The sequence below is a fragment of the Nematolebias whitei genome, chromosome 7, assembly GCF_014905685.2.
Source record: "Nematolebias whitei isolate Nwh7 chromosome 7, NemWhi1, whole genome shotgun sequence".
Lineage (NCBI taxonomy): Eukaryota > Metazoa > Chordata > Actinopteri > Cyprinodontiformes > Rivulidae > Nematolebias > Nematolebias whitei.
Window position 1 is genome coordinate 48,029,671 of NC_056504.1, and position 20,353 is coordinate 48,050,023.

Below are 20,353 nucleotides of genomic sequence, written 5' to 3' on the forward strand. Positions count from 1 at the left end.
TGAGGCCCCAGAGCAACAGCTCCACAGGGCCACGTGAGGCCCCAGAGCCGCAGCTCCACAAGGCCATGTGCAGCCCCAGTGTAACAGCTCCACAGGGCGTCTCCAGAGCAACAGCTCCACAGGGAGTTTCCAGAGCAACAGTTCCACAGGGCCACGTGCGGCCCCAGAGCCACAGTTCCACAGGGCCACGTGCGGCCCCAGAGCAACAGCTCCACATGGCCACGTGCGGCCCCAGAGCAACAGCTCCACAGGGCCACGTGCGGCCCCAGAGCAACAGCTCCACAAGGCCACGTGCGGCCCCAGAGCCGCAGCTCCACAAGGCCACGTGCGGCCCCAGAGCCCTCGTCTTCTTCAGCTTCCAATAATCTCAGTAACGCTTCACAAACTCAAAGAGGAGAAAATACGGCAGATTATTTCCAAACCTGGGAACACTCCATGAGAATCAACAGGAATTTATGGGAATAAATCTGGAATTAAAAACACTTAAGGCAGGGATTATTAATGTAAAAATATTTAACACCAGATTTCACCGCTGCTGCACCGTGTTGTCACCTGCTCATGTAGATATTAAATACAAACTACGAAAAGAAATTTGTTTTGAGTTAAGTTTTGTTAAATAAAAATGACTAAAATTTATTTAGTTTTCACCTAGAAAAAATATCCATAAAGCCAAAACAATAATAAAAATAAACAATTCCGTTTATGGTAAAATTGGTCAATTTTTTTTTTTTTTTTTTTACCTTTTTAAACTTTCAACAATTTTGGGCTCTGGAGTTTCCTGATGTTTGTTTGTGAAAACAAAAATTAAAACCTGAACATTTTTGTTCGGAGTTGTGAATTTAGAAAATAGTTACAACCAAAAAGATCGAGATGTCGAAAAGTCGTGTTTGTTTCCTAAACTTCGGCTCAAACTCCTCGTCTGCCGAGCGAAACAAAAAGACAGTTTGATTAAATTTCCTCCAGTTTTTAGTTTGTTCTCATAAATTCCCGTAACTCAAATGGAAAACTTCCATTTCAGACGTTTTTCCAAAAATCTCAGTTTACCTGAAGTTTCATCTTCAACCTTAAGAACCGACACGTTTGTTTATCTCAAAGGATTCTTATTAAAGACCCGAGAAGTTTTTGACTTAAAGCAGAGAATTAAATAAAAACTAATGACACGAGAACAGAAACAAGATGACTTCATGTTCAGGACGACAGGAAGGCCTCTTTCAAAATAAAACCCTGCGCTGTCTTCACCACTTATTTAGCATATTTCAACAGATTTTATTTTACAAACTGCTGGAGACACCAGATGCGTCTCCGTGTGGACAGACCGGTCCAGACGTGTCTCCATGTGGACAGACAGCTCCCACAAACCCAGGTGTCTTGAAGCCAAACTGTTTTATGATCCTCCGTCGTCCTCGTGTTCGCTCTTATTGTGAAACGATAAAAATAAAAAGTTCAGGTTAATTCAAAGTTAAAGTCTTTTTCTCTTCGTGGAGTCGTAGAAAAGCAGCTGTTTTTTTTTTTTTCAGGGATTAAAACTCGTTAGTTTCGTCTTCCTCTCTCCTTCCCCCGTAGTGAAGGGTGCGTTGGGTTTATCCTCCATCGCAGACTTCCAGCAGAGAGGAAACGCTTGTTTTTCAGTCCCAGGCAGCCCGAGCGGGTGGGTCGCGTTCTCCGATGATTCCTGAGCTAAAACCAGCCGGGCCTCGCCTGGGGGCCAAAAAGCCGTGATCCTCCGAGGGCCATCAGGCTTCAGACTCACCCCTCTTCTTCCCCTCCTCCCCGGGGTCGCTCTCCTCCGACTGGCTGCTGCTGAGCACCAGGAACTGTCCGTCGGAGGCGGGGGGGTTGGCGGGGCGACTCGAGGCGGCGATCAGGCGACTCTGCTCCTCGAGGTCCTGCAGGTCAGACGGAGAGAAACAAGACGATCGTTAAAATAAACGCCTTTAAGTTCGTCAAAGGTTGGATCAGATTTTATGGTTCTCATCCGGAGCAGGATCAGAGTTTTATTTTTGATCACAACAACTGAACGAAGTGGATCTCCAGATCCAAGCGTTTGATCTGATCGAGCTTCAACTCCAAGTTCTGTTGAAATGTGACCTTTTCTATCTGTCGTTGTTTGCAGAGCTCCTCCTGCTGCTTCTCTTTGGCCTTGTCCTGCACCTTCTTCTTCTCCACCGCTTTGCGGTCCTGCAGGAGCAACAAACACTAAAATAAACACCCACAATGCACCACGGCGAACCAGCCCGGGCGCAGGTTGATCCAGCCTCACCATCTCCGAGTGGAAGGCGATCTGTTTGGCCAAACCGATGCTGTCGCAGATCTGAAAGACGACAGGAGGGTCAGACACTAAACGCAGCGTCAAACCGCGAGAGAAACAAGAACAACCTTCTCTCCGTCGTTGTTGGACTCAAAGATGTAGCAGACGACTCGGCTGTCGCCCCGCCCGCCCGCTGCCGCCGCCTGCAGGACGAAACCAAACAGCCTCTTGTTGTCCTGATGGGACGAACACTGGACTACGCTGGACAGAGGGAACTGCAGCGGGACAGAGGACGAGGTCAGCAGAGACACGACTGGACAACAGAGAGAAAAGGAGAGCTGGTCTCACCCGGAGCCGAGTGACCTGAGTCTGAGGATCGATGAGCCTGAAAAACAAAAACAAACCGTTTTAATTATTTTAGAGGACGTGAAAACAGTGAAGACACGAGGCTGAAGCGACGACTCAACATTAAAACTCCAGTTTCTTCAGAACACGAAAAGGTTTTATTTTGGTTGAAATAAAAGTAACTCTTTGTTTTTACACAAAAACCCGATGTTTAAATTGACTGATAATCCGACATGAACATCACGTCTTATGTTTTATTTCTATTTGCATTTTATGTTTTACTCTTTGTAGTTTTTTTTTTTTTTTTTACCCTTTTTTAATACATGGTCAAAATAATCTTTGTTTCAAAACCTACAATAACAAAAGGAATTTTAAAAAACATTTTAAATATACATTTTTGTGTTTCTTACCAAAAAACAAAACTTTTAAATTAGATTTAGTTAAAAAAAACACACATTTGTAAGTCAAATTTTAATATTATATTAATTATTATATTAATATATGATGTCCCTGTAAATTATTTTTTATTTTTTTATTTGACTATTAATCCCTGATGGGGAAAATTAATTATTTGCATTTTTCCCACTGCACATGCAGAGCACAGCGCTGACATCTGGGGCGCCCGGGGGTGCAGATGGTGGGGGTTAAGGGCCTTGCTCAAGGGCACAGAGTGGGGCAAACGAGGGTGGAGGCAGGTGTAGGTGCTTCGGCTTTTCTACCCACATTTTAAAAATGTTGTCGGTCCGGAGTTGAACCGGCAACCCTCCGATCACAGGCCCACCCTCTCCAACCTCTGTGCCACAACTCCCCCTAGTGGTAAATATCTGCATTTATACTTAGAAAAATAAAATATTAAATATCTTGTCTCTGTGGTTCTGCTGAAAATTATTTTCTCTCATAATAAAAATAAAAGTTCTCCTGAACTGTATCCAACGGAGAAGTTTGAACGAATTTAATTTTGAAATGCGGGTCCGCACTCTGTGTAAACAAAACATTTCGGCTGAACCTGCTGAAAACCAGGTGGAGTTTTTTTTTCTTTCATTCATTCATTCATTCAACCTTTATTTAAACAGATGAGTCACATTGAGCCTCGAAGACTCATTTACAGTGAGACCTGTTTGGACCAACAATAAAGTGGTGAAAGAGACAACAAAGGGTTTGGAGGCAAAAAAAAAAATCCTAACATGCTCTTAATCTTTGGTTGAAGACTAATGGCCTGAAATTGAAAAAAATAAAAGCCTCGCACACGCACAGAATAACGTCGACATTTCGTGCGTGGGGGGTGGAGGGACACAAGATGTTTGAGTCACGCGATTGACCTGGAAACAAATATGGCAGAATCCGACTGTTAGTTTTAGCTTTGACCTACTTTCAGTCACTTCGGCTGTTTTTGAAGGTAAACAAACAAACACTTGTAGGTCACAACTTTTGTTTACAAATTCAACCGATTTAAAAAAAAAAATGCTGATTTTATCATTTTCTCCAATCTTGTTGACCTCAAAAAAAAAAAAATTATAAAAAAAATTTAATCAAATAAATAAAATAATTTAAAAAAAAAAAGATCTTGACCTCTAATCCTGCAAGATGTTTGTTCAACGGTCTCTAGAGGGCGCTGCTGGAACAGACTAAAAAGCAGCCCACGAGTCACAGGTGAGGTTCTTGAGATGACACGAAGCCAAACCTACGAATGAACCAAAGAAAGCGAAGCTGCGGTTCCTACTTGAGGCAGTCGCAGGTGACCAGCAGGTGAGACTCCGTCATCCTGAAGATGTTGTGGATCGCTCTGGCAGCCAGAATCTGCCTCATGGTTTCAGAGATGACGTCCACCGACTCGGTCGTCCTCACCTCCATCGAGCCGAGGAATCGAACGATGAAGAGCTGGTGGAGGATGGAGTCTGAACGACAGGAGGACAGACAGGTGGACAGACAGGAGGACAGACAGGAGGACGTTTATTTTAAACGTCACAAAACGAGCTGACCGCTGAAGAAAGCAAAAACGAGTTACAGTAAAACACCGACGGTACCTTCACTGTCCTCTGGCGAGTTCTCTCCCGACTCTCCGAATGGATTACTCCGTCTGTGGACACATCCGGTCAAGTTACCATCACCAGCACAAACCGGACCAACAACCCTCCTGCTGCCCTGGGGTCAAAATGACCCACAGGGCCTCAGTATCAAGACCGCTTCTTTGCGGGTCGTTTGGACCTGAGGGCAGCAGGAGGTTAACCAAAGTCTCCTGGTTTCTCCTTCACCCACCGGCCGGACAGCGCTGCCGTCTTGTTCTGTCCACAGGTGTCCTCACTGACGGGGGAGATGATGTCAAACTGGATGGGCGTTTCCGGGTCGACCAGAGCGTCCAATGAGAGGACAGAAAGCGCAGGCGATGGCTCGGAGCCCACGGAGCTGATGCTGCTCGCTCGGCCCGTTCGCCCTTTACTGGAGCAAAGACGAAGAGGAAACAGCTGAAATGACCTGAGCACAGCTGGAGCAGCTCAACTTGGAACTGTGAGCTCTCTGGAAACCTTCTTTAGGTTCTTAATGACTCGCCCGGACCGTCCTAAACCCGATTCTCAGCCCAAACCAGAAATCCTCAGAAGCTCCAGGTCTTTGAGGTTCTGTGGGGACGTGTAAAGAGGACTCCCTCCCAAACCGGCCCAAACAAAGCCAGCGTTTCCTCCTACCTGCTGGGTCTCATGCTCTCGTGTCTCTGTTGGAACGATGGCGACGGCGTCACCGCTTCCAGAGCCGTCTGGTTCACTCTGGCTGCCAACTCCTACCAACAACACCAACCGGTCAGAGGAGCTCCATAATGAGTTCTTGGATCTGAGCTTCAAGGTAAAAAAAGGTGGGAAATGGACCAGACCTCCGCGTTTTCACTCAGGTAGATCCTCCTGGAGATGTTGTTGATGGTGGCGATCCACTGTTGGAGAGGACCACAGATCCAGCATGAGGAACAAACAATCTACACAAAAGGAGATTGAACTAATGGTTCCCAACCCTGATCCTTGGGGAACACCATCCTGCACGTTTTATTCGTTTTCCTGCTTCGACACACCTGATTTAAATGAATGGGTGATTAACAGGCTTCTGCAGAACATAAGTAATTAAATCACTGAATCAGGTGTGTTGGAGCAAGAAAACATCTAAAACATGCAGGATGGCATCCCTCAAGGATCTGGGTTGGGAACCATTGGATTAAACAAGAGTGAAACATTTTACCTCTTCACATTCCTTCCTGCTCTCCGCCTGCAGCGTCACGACTCTGATCAAACACAAAAACAACATTAAATTCACCTGAAAGTCTTAAAACAACAAACGGTGCTGATGTAAGCAGCGTCTCACTTCTTGCCGTCAAAGGACGTGACCTGAAAGCAGAATCTGCGGTCGTCGCTGTCGACAGCCATGACGGAGCAGTTGTCCAGGTCCGTGACGAGACCGCCCGCCACCTCGCCCCGGGCCTGCTGCATCAGGTTCCCTCCCTGCGTGAAGAAGTACTGACGCTCCCAGGACGATGACACCAGGCCCGTTTTACTGTCGGACACGACCCACATTCAAACGATGGTTTTCAGAGCCGGCTGAGACACGAAGACGAAGAATCAACACATCCAAACGAGTGTTTGTGTCTCACTTGCGGATGTAAAGGTAGCCCTGCTTTCTGGTGAGGTTGCGACAAACAGGTGACTGGACGGGGTCCGGGTCACATGGTGCATACATGGGGTCACATGACCTCTCCATCTGTTGGATGGTCTGCTGCATCTGCCCCACCTCCTCCTCCATCTCCCGGCGTACGCTGCAAACACACGTTCAACCACGTAGGTCACGAACTTCACACCTCTTCCTGTTGGAAGTTCAAAATAAGCAACTTACTTCTGGACGCTGGTTCCTATGGTTCCCAGGAAGTCCTCCCACTGGTGGGTGAGGTTTTCTGAGCCCAGCTTGAAGAAGCTGATCTGCACAGAATGAAACAGATCAAAGATGAAAAACCACCCGAGTGTGCAGCAGTAAGCTTTGGGACCAATTCAGTGAATAATGATAGGAGGTGTGCAATTGCATGTGTGTGTGCATGTGCAATGGTGTGCCACAAGGCTCAGTTTTAGGACCCACTCTTTTTACAATTTATATACGCGTTTTCTTTACATCGCATTTAAGATTATTGTAACTCTTTGTATTTAGGGTTGGACCAGAGCTCCCTGCAGTGACTGCAGAGCGTCCAAAACGCTGCAGCCCGTCTGTTGACGAACAGGAGGAGGTGTGAATCCATCACCCCCACTTTGCACACCCTTCACTCACTCCGTTGCTTTTCAGGTGAAATTTAAAGTTTTATTGTTTAAGTGTTTCAACTCCATGGGCCCATCTTAAGCGAGCTGTTGCCTCCCTACACTCGATCCAGAGCCCTGAGGTCAGCCGACCAGCTCTTGTCGGCCGTCTCTAAAGCTACGTTGAAGGCTGGAGGTGAAGGAGCATTCACAGTGGCAGCACCCAGACTGTGGAGCAGCCTCCCTCCGTCTGTGAAGCCCTCTCCGTCAGTAGATCGGTTCAAGTCCAGACTGAAAACATCTATTCTCCTTGGCCTTCAACTTCACTTTAACTTCAAATTAGTATTTGATTGATTCGAGTTTTGGGGAAATTGCAGCAAATGAAATAAAGTATGTCTTGGTTTTCATTTGTACTATTATTTTATTGGTATTTTACTGCCAATTTTTAAATCAGACTTTTATTTTTTAAACAAAATGTTATTTCTTTTATCATATATCTATGATGTTGTAATTATTGTGAAGCACTTTGGTCAGCTGAGGTTGTTGTAAAGGTGCTATATAATTAAACTTTGACAATTTATATAAATAATGTAGGTCAAACATTCCCGACGCCTCCCTGCATCTCTGTGCTGACGATTCCACCGTTTATTGCAGAGCCAACACAGTTGCCAAGGTTTTCCAGCTTCTACAGTCTGCATTCGACCTCATTCAGTCTGACTTGTTCCACCTCAAACTGGTGCTAAATGCTGATAAAACCAAAGGGATGTTGTTTTCCAACAGAAAGTCAGTGCCAGCAACTCTTCCTCCCATCTCATCCATGCACCATATTCATATCGTTTGTGGATTCTTACAAACACTTGGGAATTTTAATTGATGCACATCTCTCTTTAAAGCCGCATGTTGAAAACTTGATAAAGTGAAATTAAAATTGTTTTCTTTTCCATTTAACTCTGAATGCCAGAAAACATCTTGTAGCTGTTACCTTCCTACCGGCCATTGACTATGGTGACATTATTTACATGAATGCCCCTGCCAGCTGCTTGCAGATGTTGGATGCCGTCTACCATGCAACTGGCTGCATCCATCGTAGCCATCACTGCACCCTGTACTCATTGGTCAGTTGGTCTTCATCATCTACACGTAGGCTCTCACTGGTTCATTTTCATCTATAAAGCCCTCCTTGGTCTGTTACCTTCTTATAGCTCCTCCCACTTGTCACGCCGTCTGTGCAGTTACAACGTGCGCTCTCAGGCCATCATTACCTGCAGCGTCCCCTCTGGACTGAACTTGGCAAAAAGGCCTTTTCCTACTCGGCTCCTGCAACGTGGAACACCTTGTAACAGGAGCTGAAGTTGTTCAATTTGACCTCTTTAATGGATTTTAAACAATTGATGAGGTCAATAGACAAATCAAAGCAAATATGTTCTTGTTTTTAGTATTTAACCCTGTTTTATAAGTTATCTTGATTCGACTGTGTTTAGAACTTGTTTTATTTTTGTTGAATTATTGTGGTCTGTCTAAAACTGGTCTCTCTTGAAAATGAGTCCTCGTGACTCAGTGAGACTAACCTGTATAAATAAAGGGTGTGTGTGTGTGTGTGTGTGTACCTGAGCCTGCATGTAGCCGAGCAGCGGCTCCAGCAGCGCCGTCTTCTTCTTGTACTGCAGCGTGTTCAGAGAGCAGAAGTAGTGCATCATGGTCTGGTGCTGCTTCTTTCTGGAAGTGTAGACGTCCTCCACCACCTCCGCCCGCACCTGAAACACACACACACACACTTTAGTTTCAGCGAGGAGACCGATAACATGATACGCTGATATAATCTCTCTTTGGAAAGATAATCACGTTGCATTCAGGAAGCTGCACATCAAAGAAACTGAACCTCGGCGCAGACGAGTTTGAAAAGACTCAAAACGCAGACGGGTCTCGCCGCATCCGTCATTTACTGTAAATTAAATCAAAACAGAGCAGACGTCTTCTCTGAAGCCAAGTCTTCAGTCTGCACTCGCAGATTTTTATTAAAACGTTTGAAATAACCGAGCAGGAAGAATCAGACGAGTTTAAAAACGGAAGCACTTGAAGAGTAAATTATAAAAGTTAGTGGAGAAAAACCGATCGGATGATTCTCTAACAGAAGTCGGTTCCTCCACTTTACTCACATGTCAAACTCAAGTCTCCTTTGAATACGTTGTAGTGAATCATAGTCATGTTGATAAAAACCTTGAACAGTAAAAAGTCTTTTTAGTGATTAAAGTGTTTATTTTATTTTTCACCTTGTCGTTGTCCTTCCTCTTGGACAGGCGACTGTATCTGTTAATGGCTGTGTCGTGATCTGCGAACACACAAACAAGAGCATTTAAAAAGATTATAAACCATTATTTACACGTTCCTCTGATAAGGATGAAGAATTTGAACATTAAAGACTAAAACAGGTGAAATCTTCCATTAGGCGTGCTGAAAGGAACGTTAATCAAACGCAGTACGAATCGTTTACGGCACAAAACCGCTGGATACAAACACTCTTTGGTCTTTTTCCTATTTTAACCTCTTCCCATCTTTACTTCTAAAAGATTCTGCCTCTCTAAAATGCTCGTTTTACTCCCAGTCCTTTGCCAATGAACCCAATTCATTGTAAAATGGCTCCTCCAGCCGTTTCTTGCCCCCGTCCCATTTTTAACGTGTTGCTGCCACCAAAGTTAAAACGACCTCATCTTTACCTAAAACTGTACTTTTTGTCGTTTAAATATTTGATATAAATCCCGAGTTCCACTGTGAATAAACGACGGGTTTACAAGACGGAGTGCTGATAATAAACAACATTTTTTAATCAAAGTGTGGACAATACTCTTCGCTTAAGCCCCATTAACGAGCAGATATTCGCAGTTTAAGATGATACTTTTTATTTTATTACACACCAGCAGATGTTCAAGAGTTGAGGGGCGTGTAAGGTCAGTGAGCAGAAAGACGACTCCGGGGCTTCTGGGAGAACGTTATGAACATTTTACACCAACGAGCAGTGAGAACATCGTCTTACCGTCGCTGGCTATCTGGAAGACTTCTTTCAAGGTGAGGATTTCTGGAAAGAAAATAAAAAATAAAAAACACAGGGGATGCAGTTTTTGTACTTTTTGTTTCCGTCAGTGGATGAAACAAAACCCGAGTGTCGTGAATACAGAACGTCATCGATCGTTTGTGGCTAAATGGCAGGAAGCCGTTACAGTCGGATTTAAATCTTCTGTGGAGCGGAGGGAACACTTCTGACTGAATCCCTGCGGAGTTTAAAAAGTGTTCCCTACCCTTCAGTTCCCTCTCCTTAAACTGAGTGATGGGAAACATCATGGCGTCGGCCAGCTGGGTGGACAAGACGGCGTGGCAGGAGCTCAGCTGGGAAGACAAAGAGATTCAGAACGAGACGTCGGTTTAAAACCCAGAAAATCAGGACGTTGAAAACGAACTCCCCGGGCCGACGATCTGTGGGGCGTCCGTACGCTCCCTCACCTCATCGATGACGTTTGCAAACTGCTGCAGCGTGGAGCTCATCACCTCGTCGTCGCCCCCCAGAGGAAAACGCTGCAGGGAGAACCACAGAAGAAATGAATAAAGTCCGCGATCCTCCTGCGACGGAACAAAGAGGCCACAATAAACTGCGAGACCTGCGGTTCTGACGTGCGGCCAGAGATGACAGGCTGCGATTGTTGTCGAGAGGCTGAACTCGCTTTATGACCCGAAAAGGAAGAAGCGGGTAAAAGACGACGGATGGATCGTTTTAGGAGGTTATAAAAACAAATATTGTTGTACGAGGACCAAACGCGTTTGAGCAGGACTGTGAAGTTCATGACGAGAGTCGTCGCGCTGACGACCAGAGTTTTATAGAGCCGTCGTAACGTTGTGATTTACACCTGAAGGAGGTTTCAACTGTTGGAGACTTTGCAGGGAAGTTGTGAGAAATCAGTTTTGACCTCAATCTCCCTGAATTCTGAGAGTACACTATTTTTCCTTGTATAAGTTACACTTTTTGCATAAATTGCCCTGCGACTTATACAAAGAAGAAACTTGTGCTTTTTTCCCCCATATTTAAAAATTGGGTTATAAATATGGGGGGGGGGGATACTGGTAAGTCGCTTCGCTGTATTTTTATTTATTAACCTGGTTAAATAAAAGGTTAATAAATAAAAATACAGCAAAGTGACTTATTTATCTTTTTTCCCATATTTATAACAAATTATTGTCCGAGATCTGACGATTTCATTCATTCCGACATGGAAAATATTGAACACTACCATTTGCAGCCGTTAGAGGGCGCTTGACCTATATGGCAAGCCAAGTGTCTCATTAATGAGTAAAAGTGGCTATTAATGAGACACTTGGCTTGCCATACAGAGACACCATCATCTCGCTCCAGAACTCCTGGAGCAAACGTCAAATCAGCTGCACTTCGCCGCCCAGGAGAAATGAAGCTGATTTGACCATTAATGAGCATTTATTAAGTAAAAGTTCAACTGAGACACACATTTGCTATAATGTTGAGCAAACAATTGTTTTTAAGTGTCAATCTTGTTAAATTCTTGTTAAAGTCCTCCCGTGCACGCTCCTGCAGCTCCCATTTGGCAGCCAATCGATTGTTGGCACAAAAATCCCACTTTTCCAGGTGGTCAGCAGTGACTCATAACAGATGCAACTTATACGCCGAAATGACGTAATTATGTTTTTTCCACTTTATTAGACACATTTGGACTGATGCGACGTTTACGACAGCAAGTACGGTATGTGACCAAACAACAAGAAAACTTTTCTCTTTCAGTTTTTGAACATCAGCCAGCTGTTGCATCTTTTGTGTGTCGTTTGCCGAACTGTATTTTTAGCCTTTGTTACCTTTAAGGGTTAATCTGCTGGAGCACACTTTGGAAACGAAACTGCCAGTGCCGTTTTAAACCTAGACTTAAAAGTCTCAAATGTTTTCTGTCAGAGGAGCCAGCACAGCTGCGGTGCTCTTGAGACGGGTCGGAACGACCTGTGGGACCATTTTGAAAAAAATATTTGTCACAAATTTACTGAACATGCTCAAAACTCGCCTTCATGACTCACGGCAGGAAACTGAATGTTTGGAAACGTTCCGGAAACGATCACGTGATTCACCAGAGCTGCTCGTTTCCCCCCCGAGTTCTTAGTTTTAAAAACATCCCACGCTCCGTGACGAGGTGGACGCGGGTCAGCGTGACCAGATGATGACGCGCTCTGTATCCCGACACCTGTTCTACCGTCCGAGCTGAATCAAACAGCAGATGTAGGACGTGTGCACCAAGGCCTGCTGGATCTTCACGAGCCCAGCAGTTCTTCTCTGAACCACTTTCAGAGGATTCTGAAAACCGCACAGCAAGAAAATCCAACCACAGAATCAGCTGTGACCCGCATCACCTCAGATACCTTAAATCATCACAACAGTGTCATCAGGTATTAATTACGACAAACGATTTGCTCGTTTTGTTTTTGCCATTCTAAGCAAAAACCTCAGGCTGGTAAGTGCAGTGAATATTCTGGATGATGGAGTTTAACAAAAAGTACAGAGCATGGCACCTTTTATCACCACGCTGAAACCGTTTAGTTTTAGGATGTTCTTGTTTTTTTAAACACCAGATTTGTTGCTTGCACAAATCTTTGCATGATCTGAACGTCACAGGACTCTACTGGCTGGTCCCATGTCCAAATCGAAGTTTAGATACGACTCTTTCTTTGCTTGAATATAGAAAATCTCAGATTTATTTATTTATTTTTTACCAACTTCAGTGAAAAGCTTGAAATATTTTAAATGTTCCAACGTGTGGGGGAGAAATGTTTTTTTACTGACGTTACACTGATTTTGTTGGTGTATTTTTGATATTTTAACACTGGTTTTGAAAGTTGTTCCGCACATAAACTTTATTACCGTCACAAACGTGCATCAAGCATTAAAAGGCTTGATCGTGCCGCAAGGCAGGTTGCAGGGAAAGTTAGCTACCTGTTTGTCGTACTCCTTCAGCAGCCTGGAGGTCAGATGTGTCGCAGCACTCAGCTCATTCTGAAAAAGCAAATGGCAACACTGACCGGCCGCAGACACACAAAAATACGCGTTAATGTGTGCGAGTGTGTACCTGTGCATCATAAATCCTTTGCATGGCCTCGTACAGCTGTGTGCAGTAGCTGGAGATGGCTGCTGTGTCCTCCTCAAACACTCCCAGTAAAGAGCGGGTCTACAAATGTAACAGAAAATGACACAAGGGAAACGTGCAACAGTCTGAGTGACTCTTTCTGCAACAACAAAAACAAAAACAGTTTATGCAAATCCACACCTTCACCTGACTGCTACCTGTCCCTGAAGTCCAACTGTGGACTCAAGGTGTGTCCACTAATTTTTAGCTAATCTTTAACTCATAAAAGGGAAAATAAACAATTGAGAAACGTGGTTTGACCATAAAAACAAGTGGGACGTAACATAAAAAGTCCAAATTCCTTCCAATCAGAGCCCAAACGCTGGTAGTTCGTTTAACATTACAGGTGTGTGCTGACGTCATAACAGCAGGTACAACCCTGGAGGCCACGCCCCGATCAGTGACGTCACAGCAGGTGTTTTGGCCCGGATTCGCTGCAGGTAGGTACAGTAAAATCATTAAGCAGGATTTGTTTAGACGTTTTTAACTAACAGAGCAGCTGAAAGCCGAAGGATGACACCAGAGACTGAACTGTTTTTACAGGATGTGAGAAACGATCAGCCAGGCGGCTACGGAAGTAGTTCGCTGATTTATTGAGTTGATCAAATAATGATCCCGGACCTGACGTTTAACTGACAGGGAACCTCAGTGGAAATGTTACCCGACTGATTTATTCACTTTATGGCCACTAGCGGTTAGCAAGGAGCTAATCTTCGCTGGGAAAACAGTTAGCACGGCTAGCGGCTAGCGTTAGCCCGAGAGGGCTCCAGAGAGAACAACGGTTACCTGCGGGCTGTCCTCCAGCGCCTCCTCCAGCGGAAGCTTCTCTATCCCGGGCATGGCTGCGCCTGGCGTGTCGGTACTCCGTGGGAACAGACGGAAAAACGCTCCAGAAATCGGCCCGACAACTCCCACTCAAGATTTCTTCTCTCCACAACACCCCAAGAACAGCTCCTCCTCCCGTTCACTTGCCCCGCCCTTAAGTAGATTTTGATTGGCTGTGAGGATATTTGTGCAGCTGTGATTGGCTGCGTGTTTAAATTACACAGGCGCCATGTTGGCTCCTGAGATGCTCGTGATTTATTGTTACTGATCCCAACTGAGAGCCAAAATGAAGGTTTTAATTAGGTAAAGGTCTTACGTCCACATTTTGTTAAAAAATAAATAAATAAGTAAATAAAATTAAAATAATAAAATAAAAAATAAAAAATTATATATATATATATATATATCAAACAAAATAAAAACTATTTAAACAAAATGGAATGATTAAAATAAAAACTATTTAAACAAAATGGAATGATTATATAATGTTTTTATTTTTTATTTTTAACTATTATTATTCCAGCTGAGAGACATAGTCTCTCCAGTGTGTCCTGGGTCTTCCACAGGGTCTCCTCCCCGTCAGACATGCCCAAACCACCGCTCTATGGAGGCGCCCAGTTGCCAGAACCACCTCACCTGGCTCCTCTTAATGTAGAGGAGCAGCAGTTCTACTCAGAGTCTCTCCTGATAACTGAACTTCTCACCCTATCTCGCGAACAAAACCCTAAGATACTTGAACTCCTCCACTTTTGACCCGAAAAGAGCACCATTTTCCAACCAAGGACCTCAGATTTGGAGGTGCTGATCCTCATCCCAGCCGCTTCACACTCAGCTGAGAACCACTCCAGTGAGAGCTGAAGATCATGACACGATGACGCCAACAGGACCACATCATCTGCAAAGAGCAGAGAAGGAATCCTGAGGCCACTGAACCGGACTCCCTCCACCGAGAAATCCTGTCCATAAAAGTTATGAACAGAATCGATGACAACTGGAAGCCCTGGTGGAGTCCAACTCCCACCCTGAAGGAGTCCGACTTACTACCGGCAATGCGACCCAAACTCTCGCACCGCTTGTATAGGGACTGAACAGCCCGTAACAACGGGCCCCCAATCCCATACTCACGGCGCACCCCCACAGTGTACCCTGAGGAACACGGTCGAATGCCTTCTCCAAGTCCACAAAACACATGTAGACTGGATGGACAAACTCCCATGACCCCTCGAGGACCCTTGTGAGGGTAAAGAGCTGGTCCAATGTTCCACGGCCAAGACGGAACCCACATCGTTCCTCCTGGATCTGAGGTTCAACCAACGATTGGACTCACTTCTCCAGTACCCCTGAATAGACCTTACCAGGGAGGCTAAGGAGAGTGATGCTCCTGTAATTGGAGCACACCCTCCAGTCCCCCTTTTTGAAGAGGGGAACCACCACCCCAGTCTGCCAGTCCAGTGGCACTGTCCCCGATGTCCACGCAACGTTGCAAAGGCATGTCTTCCAAAACAGCCCCACAACATCCAGAGCCTAAAGGAAATCAGGGTGAATCTCATCCACTCCCAGAGTCCTGCTGCCGTAGAGCTTTTTAACTACCTCAGCGACCTCAGCCACGGTTATGGACGGTCCAACCCCGAAGTCCCCAACTCGGCTTCCTCCATGGAAGACGTGCTGGTGGGACTGAGAAGGTCCGAGAAATATTCCTTCCACCTCCCGACGAAGTAAATAAAAAGTTTTTACACTTATCCAACACATTTTAAAACTCAGTTTCTGCACTGAAACATTATCAAGCTTTTTTTAACATCCTTTTAAAAAAATCTGTTTTATATGAGTATTTACGATATTGTTTATTTGTTCTGGTTATGCATTTAGTTTATCAACTCTCAAATTTTATTATTTTTTTTAAATACAATTAAATAAAAGTTAAAGAGTTCCATTGGTTTCTTGTTTTGTCTGCTTGAATTTAATTTAATTTTTAACATGTTTTATTAATTTATCTTATAGTTTTATTTTCAGGACCTCAGGGGTCCATAATTTTGTATTTATAGTAAAAAAAACAGTCTTTGTTTAAAGTTTAATTCAGATTAGAGGTGAGATTTGATCAGTTTTCAAAATGTTATAATTAGTTTTTCTAATTTAAGTTTAGTTTGCAGGAGTGTAAACAGCTGGCTGTGTTTAAATCAATATTTATATAATTACCTCTTTAATAATAAAAAGACAAATTTATATTTATCTTTGATTCTGTTCATAATGTTCCAGAAAAATCAGCCGCAGTGAGTTCCATTTTTGCTGAGACTGATGCAAAGAGGTTAAATGTTTGCTGTCATCAGGGTTCGGGTCTTTGGATCCGTGATTTGTGGCGTTTCGATGTGTTTCGGATCAAAGAAACTCCGTTAGATCTTCAGAAACTGAAAACACGTTTGTGGTGTCAGCTGGAACTAATGGTGACGTGTTCCTTCTGAGTTGCGACTGATGGAGAGCCAGGTAATAATCCACACAGAAGCCTCGAAAACATTTAATGTAACAACAAACGATTGAACGCGATCTTCACGTGAAATGTGAGTAAAGTTTTAAAGTCTTAGCTCAGCACGACCTGCAGGGTCAGGGGTGAGGCCCACGAGGAAACAGCCGCTCCACCAGCTCGTAGTGTCCGATGAGCAAACAGCAGCTCAGGCTGCAGCGAGGTCTGTTGATGTGAGACACCTGGCACCACATGTGGGCGTCCTGGTCGTAGCACTCCACAGACGACAAAAAGCCGTACCTGTTGCACCCTCCAACCACAAAGAGCTGCTCCTCCAACACCTCCAGGCCAAAGTTTCTGCGGTGGAAGCGCATGGACGGCATCAGTTGCCACCGGTTGGTGCTCGGATTGTAGGCCTCCACGCTGCGCAGGTTGCTGATCCAGTTCACACAACCGCCAACCTGAAGACAGGAAGTGGAGTGTTTGTGAAGGGTATTGTGCACATGCTGCGTCAGCATTTACATTTTCATGCTGTCAAAACTTTCAGCTCAGAAGATGTTTGATTACTTTTGTTTTCTGTAACTTTTATACTTTATCTGCTTCTAATGGCTTGGTTTATTTTTGTCCTTTTAGGTTACTTTTAGCTTTAGGCTAGTGTTTAGCTACTTGTAGCTTTCAGTTAGCATTTCACTACTACTAGCATTTAGCTAGCCTGGATGACCTTTCACTAGTTTTAGCTTTTAATTGGCTTTTTGTTGTTTTATATTTTAGTTAGCCTTTTGTAATTTGTAACTTTTCACTGATCTTATGCTGCTTTAATTAATAATTAGCCTTTTGCTACTTTTTGTGAGCCTCTTGCTACCTTTAGCTTTTAGAAACAATTTGCTGTTTTAGCTAGAATTGAGATAAATTTAACTTTTAACTTGCCTTTTGTCACTTTCAGCTTTTAATTCCAGCATTTAGCTTTTGGCCAACCTTTTGCTACATTAGGATTTGAGATAGTCTTTTGATCATTAGCTTTTAGTTAGTATTTAGCTACTTTTAGCTTTTAGCTAGCATTTTGCTACTTTCAGCTTTAGCGATCGTTTTCTTTCTTTTAGCTTTTAGTAAATCTTTTGCTGTTTTTAAATAGTGTAGTAGTTTTTTAGTTTTTAGACAGTGTTTTGCTACTTTTACCTTCTAACATACATTTACTACTTAACACTTTTTTTTTGCTACATTTAGCTTTTAGCTAACTTTCTTGCTACTATTAGCTGGCAGTCTGCTAATTTTGTCTTTACATACAGTTCAGCTTTTTTAGCGTTTGGTGAACTTGTTTGCTAATTAGCTAGAATTTAGCTAATTTAACTTTTAACTAGCCTATAGTTAATTTTAGCTTCTAAATAGCATTTAGCTTTTAGCCAAATTTTGCTGGATTTAGCTTTAAGGTAGCCTTTTGCTAGATTTAGCTTTTAGCTAGCATTTTGCTACTTTGAACCTTTTTTTGAACCATTCTCTTTCATTTGGTTTTAACTAATGTTCTACTTCTTTTAGCTTTTAGTAATCTTTTGTTTTTGTTGTTAGCATTTTACTATCTTTACTACCTTTTTTTTCAGGTCTCTCTTGTAAACGAGTCTCCGAGGCTCAGTGAGACTAACCTGTATAAATAAAGGTTGAATGAATTTAGCTTTTAGCTAGTTTTTTTTGTTGCTACTTTAGCTTTACAATGTTCTCTATTAATATTTTTGGAGTAAATACGTCGTTATCTTTTCATACAGTTATTTCTGGACTCTCATCGTTGAGCCTGATCACACTCACTGCGTAGATCTGGCCTTTATAAGCGGCGACCCCCAGACAGTTTCGGTAGCATCTCATTGGGGCGATCCTGGTCCACTGGTGGCTCTCTGGGTTGTAGAACTCAGCCGCGTAGAGGGCGTAAACCCCATTGAAACCTCCACAGATGTAAACCTGCAGGCGAGATAACATAGATGTGTTTCACCAGCGTTGTCACAAGCGCACAGGATCATCCGTGAATTTTCACGCACCTTTCCGTGCAGAGACGCTGCACCGGCCCCGCTTCTCCTGTCATGCATTGGCTCTATCATGGTCCATCTGTTGGTGCCAGGATCGTAGCGCTCGGCGGTTCTGTGGTGAACGTATCCATGTGAACCCCCCATCGCATAAATGCAGCCATCGAGCACAGCGACGCTGACGGAGCAGCGTGGGAAATTCATGGAGGCCACGTTCTCCCAGGTAAAGGTGACGAAATCGAACCTTTGCACGGTACTCAAATGATCCCCCTGGTTGTAGCCGCCAACCAAATACACAAACCTGTCCAGGAACACAGCGCCATGATTGACAACTGAGACCGCAGAGTTCAGACTGGCCCAGGCGTCAGTCCGGACGTCATACAGCTCGAAGATTTGAGCAGCATCAGGGCCATAACAGTAGCCTCCTGTGACCAGTAAAACTACGGGAGGGAGGCGAGGCTGGCTTGTCGGGCCCTTGGGGACCAAACTCCAATTTGTCTCACCACCAAAACCCGTCACTTTGTCCAGGGCGTCACTGATGATCGACAGACACTTGGCGTTGTTTTTGATCAGGGTGTTTTGCTTGACCTTCTTCAGGTATTGTGCAGACATCAAGTCAAGACGCACCTGGAGAAACAAACGTTGGGTCAAAATGTGATCAGTGGTTTTAGTTTTAGATCAGTGGTTCTCAAAGTTTCCTGCCTTCGACTCAAAAACCACCGCTGGAGAGACTCTCGACCCCATCTACTCCACCAAAGGACACAAAGGCCCTTCCCAGAAGATTCGACTCGACCCGGCGCGGTTCCAAGGCTTTTTCACAAGCAGCGGTTCATGAAACCGGTCCCTTACATTGCTCATAAACCACGAGTAGTTTAACCTTCAATCCTAAAACATTTTTTTTCAATAAAAAAAGCTCACAGAATAAGTAGCTAACAAGTGATAATAATCTTAGTGATAATCTGCTTGAAGCCACAGCTTAACAGGTGCAGCAAGCTCTTGCCCACTGACCGCTGGAGGTAACAACAACAAAATGTTAACTTAAAGTATCAAAATGTTACCTAAAATGTCAAAGCACCAAAATGTTAGCTACAATTAGCAAAAATAATAAGGGTAGAATAGCAATAGCTAAAAGTAGTGACAGACTAGCTAAAAGCTAAAGGTAGCAAAACGCCATCTTAAGTGTCAAATGACCACAAGGTTAGCTGAAAGTAGTATAACAATAGGTAAAGCTAAAAGTAGCAATAGGCTATCTAAAAGCTAAAAGTAGCAAAACACCATCTAAAATTTCAAAGCACCAAAATATTAGCTAAAAGTAGCAAAATAATAAAGGTAGCATAACAATGGCTAAAAGTAGTAAAACACCATCTAAAGTGTAAAAGGACCACAAGGTTAGCTAAAAGTATCAAAATGATAGATAAAGGTAGTATAATTAATTAATAAATTTATTAATCCCAAAGGGAAATTAATTAAGTATTTTTGAATTGATTTGATAACAATAAGCTAAAAGTAGCAAAATGCTAGCTGAAGCTAAAAGTAGCAGAAGAAAACTAAAACGGAGGTGTACGCTGAAAAGTTTCATCGTGAACATTTTAAAATTAATTAAGATATATCTTTGTACAGTAGTCCCTTGCTATGTTGCGGTTTGTTTTTCACGGACTCGCTATCACAGTTTTTCAAAATAAAATTGGACATGACACACAATTGGCTGATTGATGGATGAGTCGCACGATCGGCATGGAGTTTTTATTTAAAATAAATTGTTTAAAATTATTTAGAGCCTGTTGCACCTTTGTGCAGTGCACACTGCAGGAGAAACGTCCTCCTGCAGCTCCTCCTCCTCCCTCCTCCTCAGTGATCTCCGTTCTGCTGCGGAGAAGTGGGCGTGGCCTAGAGCAAAGAGTGCAGCTGTGGCATAAAGCTGAAATCATGACATGCTGTGCTCTTTTAGAGCGTTTAAAGTTAAGAAGCATTGTTTACAATATTGCAAGGATGTCGGAAGGGTTTAAAACACCTTTATATGTATATGTATATAT

General features: G+C 43.7%; 3 protein-coding genes across 3 annotated transcripts in view; 1 reads left to right on the forward strand and 2 right to left on the reverse strand.

The window, feature by feature from the left end:
• The window catches only part of LOC119412013 (gastrula zinc finger protein XlCGF57.1-like), a 520,281-nt gene that overhangs the window by 246,765 nt on the left and 253,163 nt on the right, over positions 1–20,353 (forward strand). The gene's annotated exons all lie outside the window — the stretch shown is intronic.
• On the reverse strand, positions 1,474–13,991 carry appl1 (adaptor protein, phosphotyrosine interaction, PH domain and leucine zipper containing 1). The gene is made up of 22 exons (XM_037678985.1): positions 13,818–13,991; positions 12,975–13,073; positions 12,842–12,901; positions 10,345–10,416; positions 10,143–10,230; positions 9,881–9,922; positions 9,120–9,178; positions 8,457–8,603; positions 6,461–6,543; positions 6,222–6,383; positions 5,936–6,124; positions 5,813–5,855; positions 5,457–5,513; positions 5,275–5,366; positions 4,850–5,029; positions 4,618–4,670; positions 4,314–4,488; positions 2,597–2,633; positions 2,377–2,523; positions 2,261–2,311; positions 2,089–2,178; positions 1,474–1,886 (listed from the first exon to the last, which is right to left on the reverse strand). Exons 1-22 carry the CDS (start codon positions 13,869–13,871, stop codon positions 1,734–1,736), a joined length of 2,133 nt encoding a protein of 710 aa, XP_037534913.1. The 5' UTR covers positions 13,872–13,991; the 3' UTR covers positions 1,474–1,733.
• On the reverse strand, positions 16,452–18,932 carry LOC119412076 (kelch-like protein 10). Its single transcript, XM_037679053.1, has 3 exons — positions 18,336–18,932; positions 18,109–18,258; positions 16,452–16,772 (listed from the first exon to the last, which is right to left on the reverse strand). The coding sequence occupies exons 1-3, from the start codon at positions 18,930–18,932 to the stop codon at positions 16,452–16,454; spliced, it is 1,068 nt and encodes a 355-aa protein (XP_037534981.1).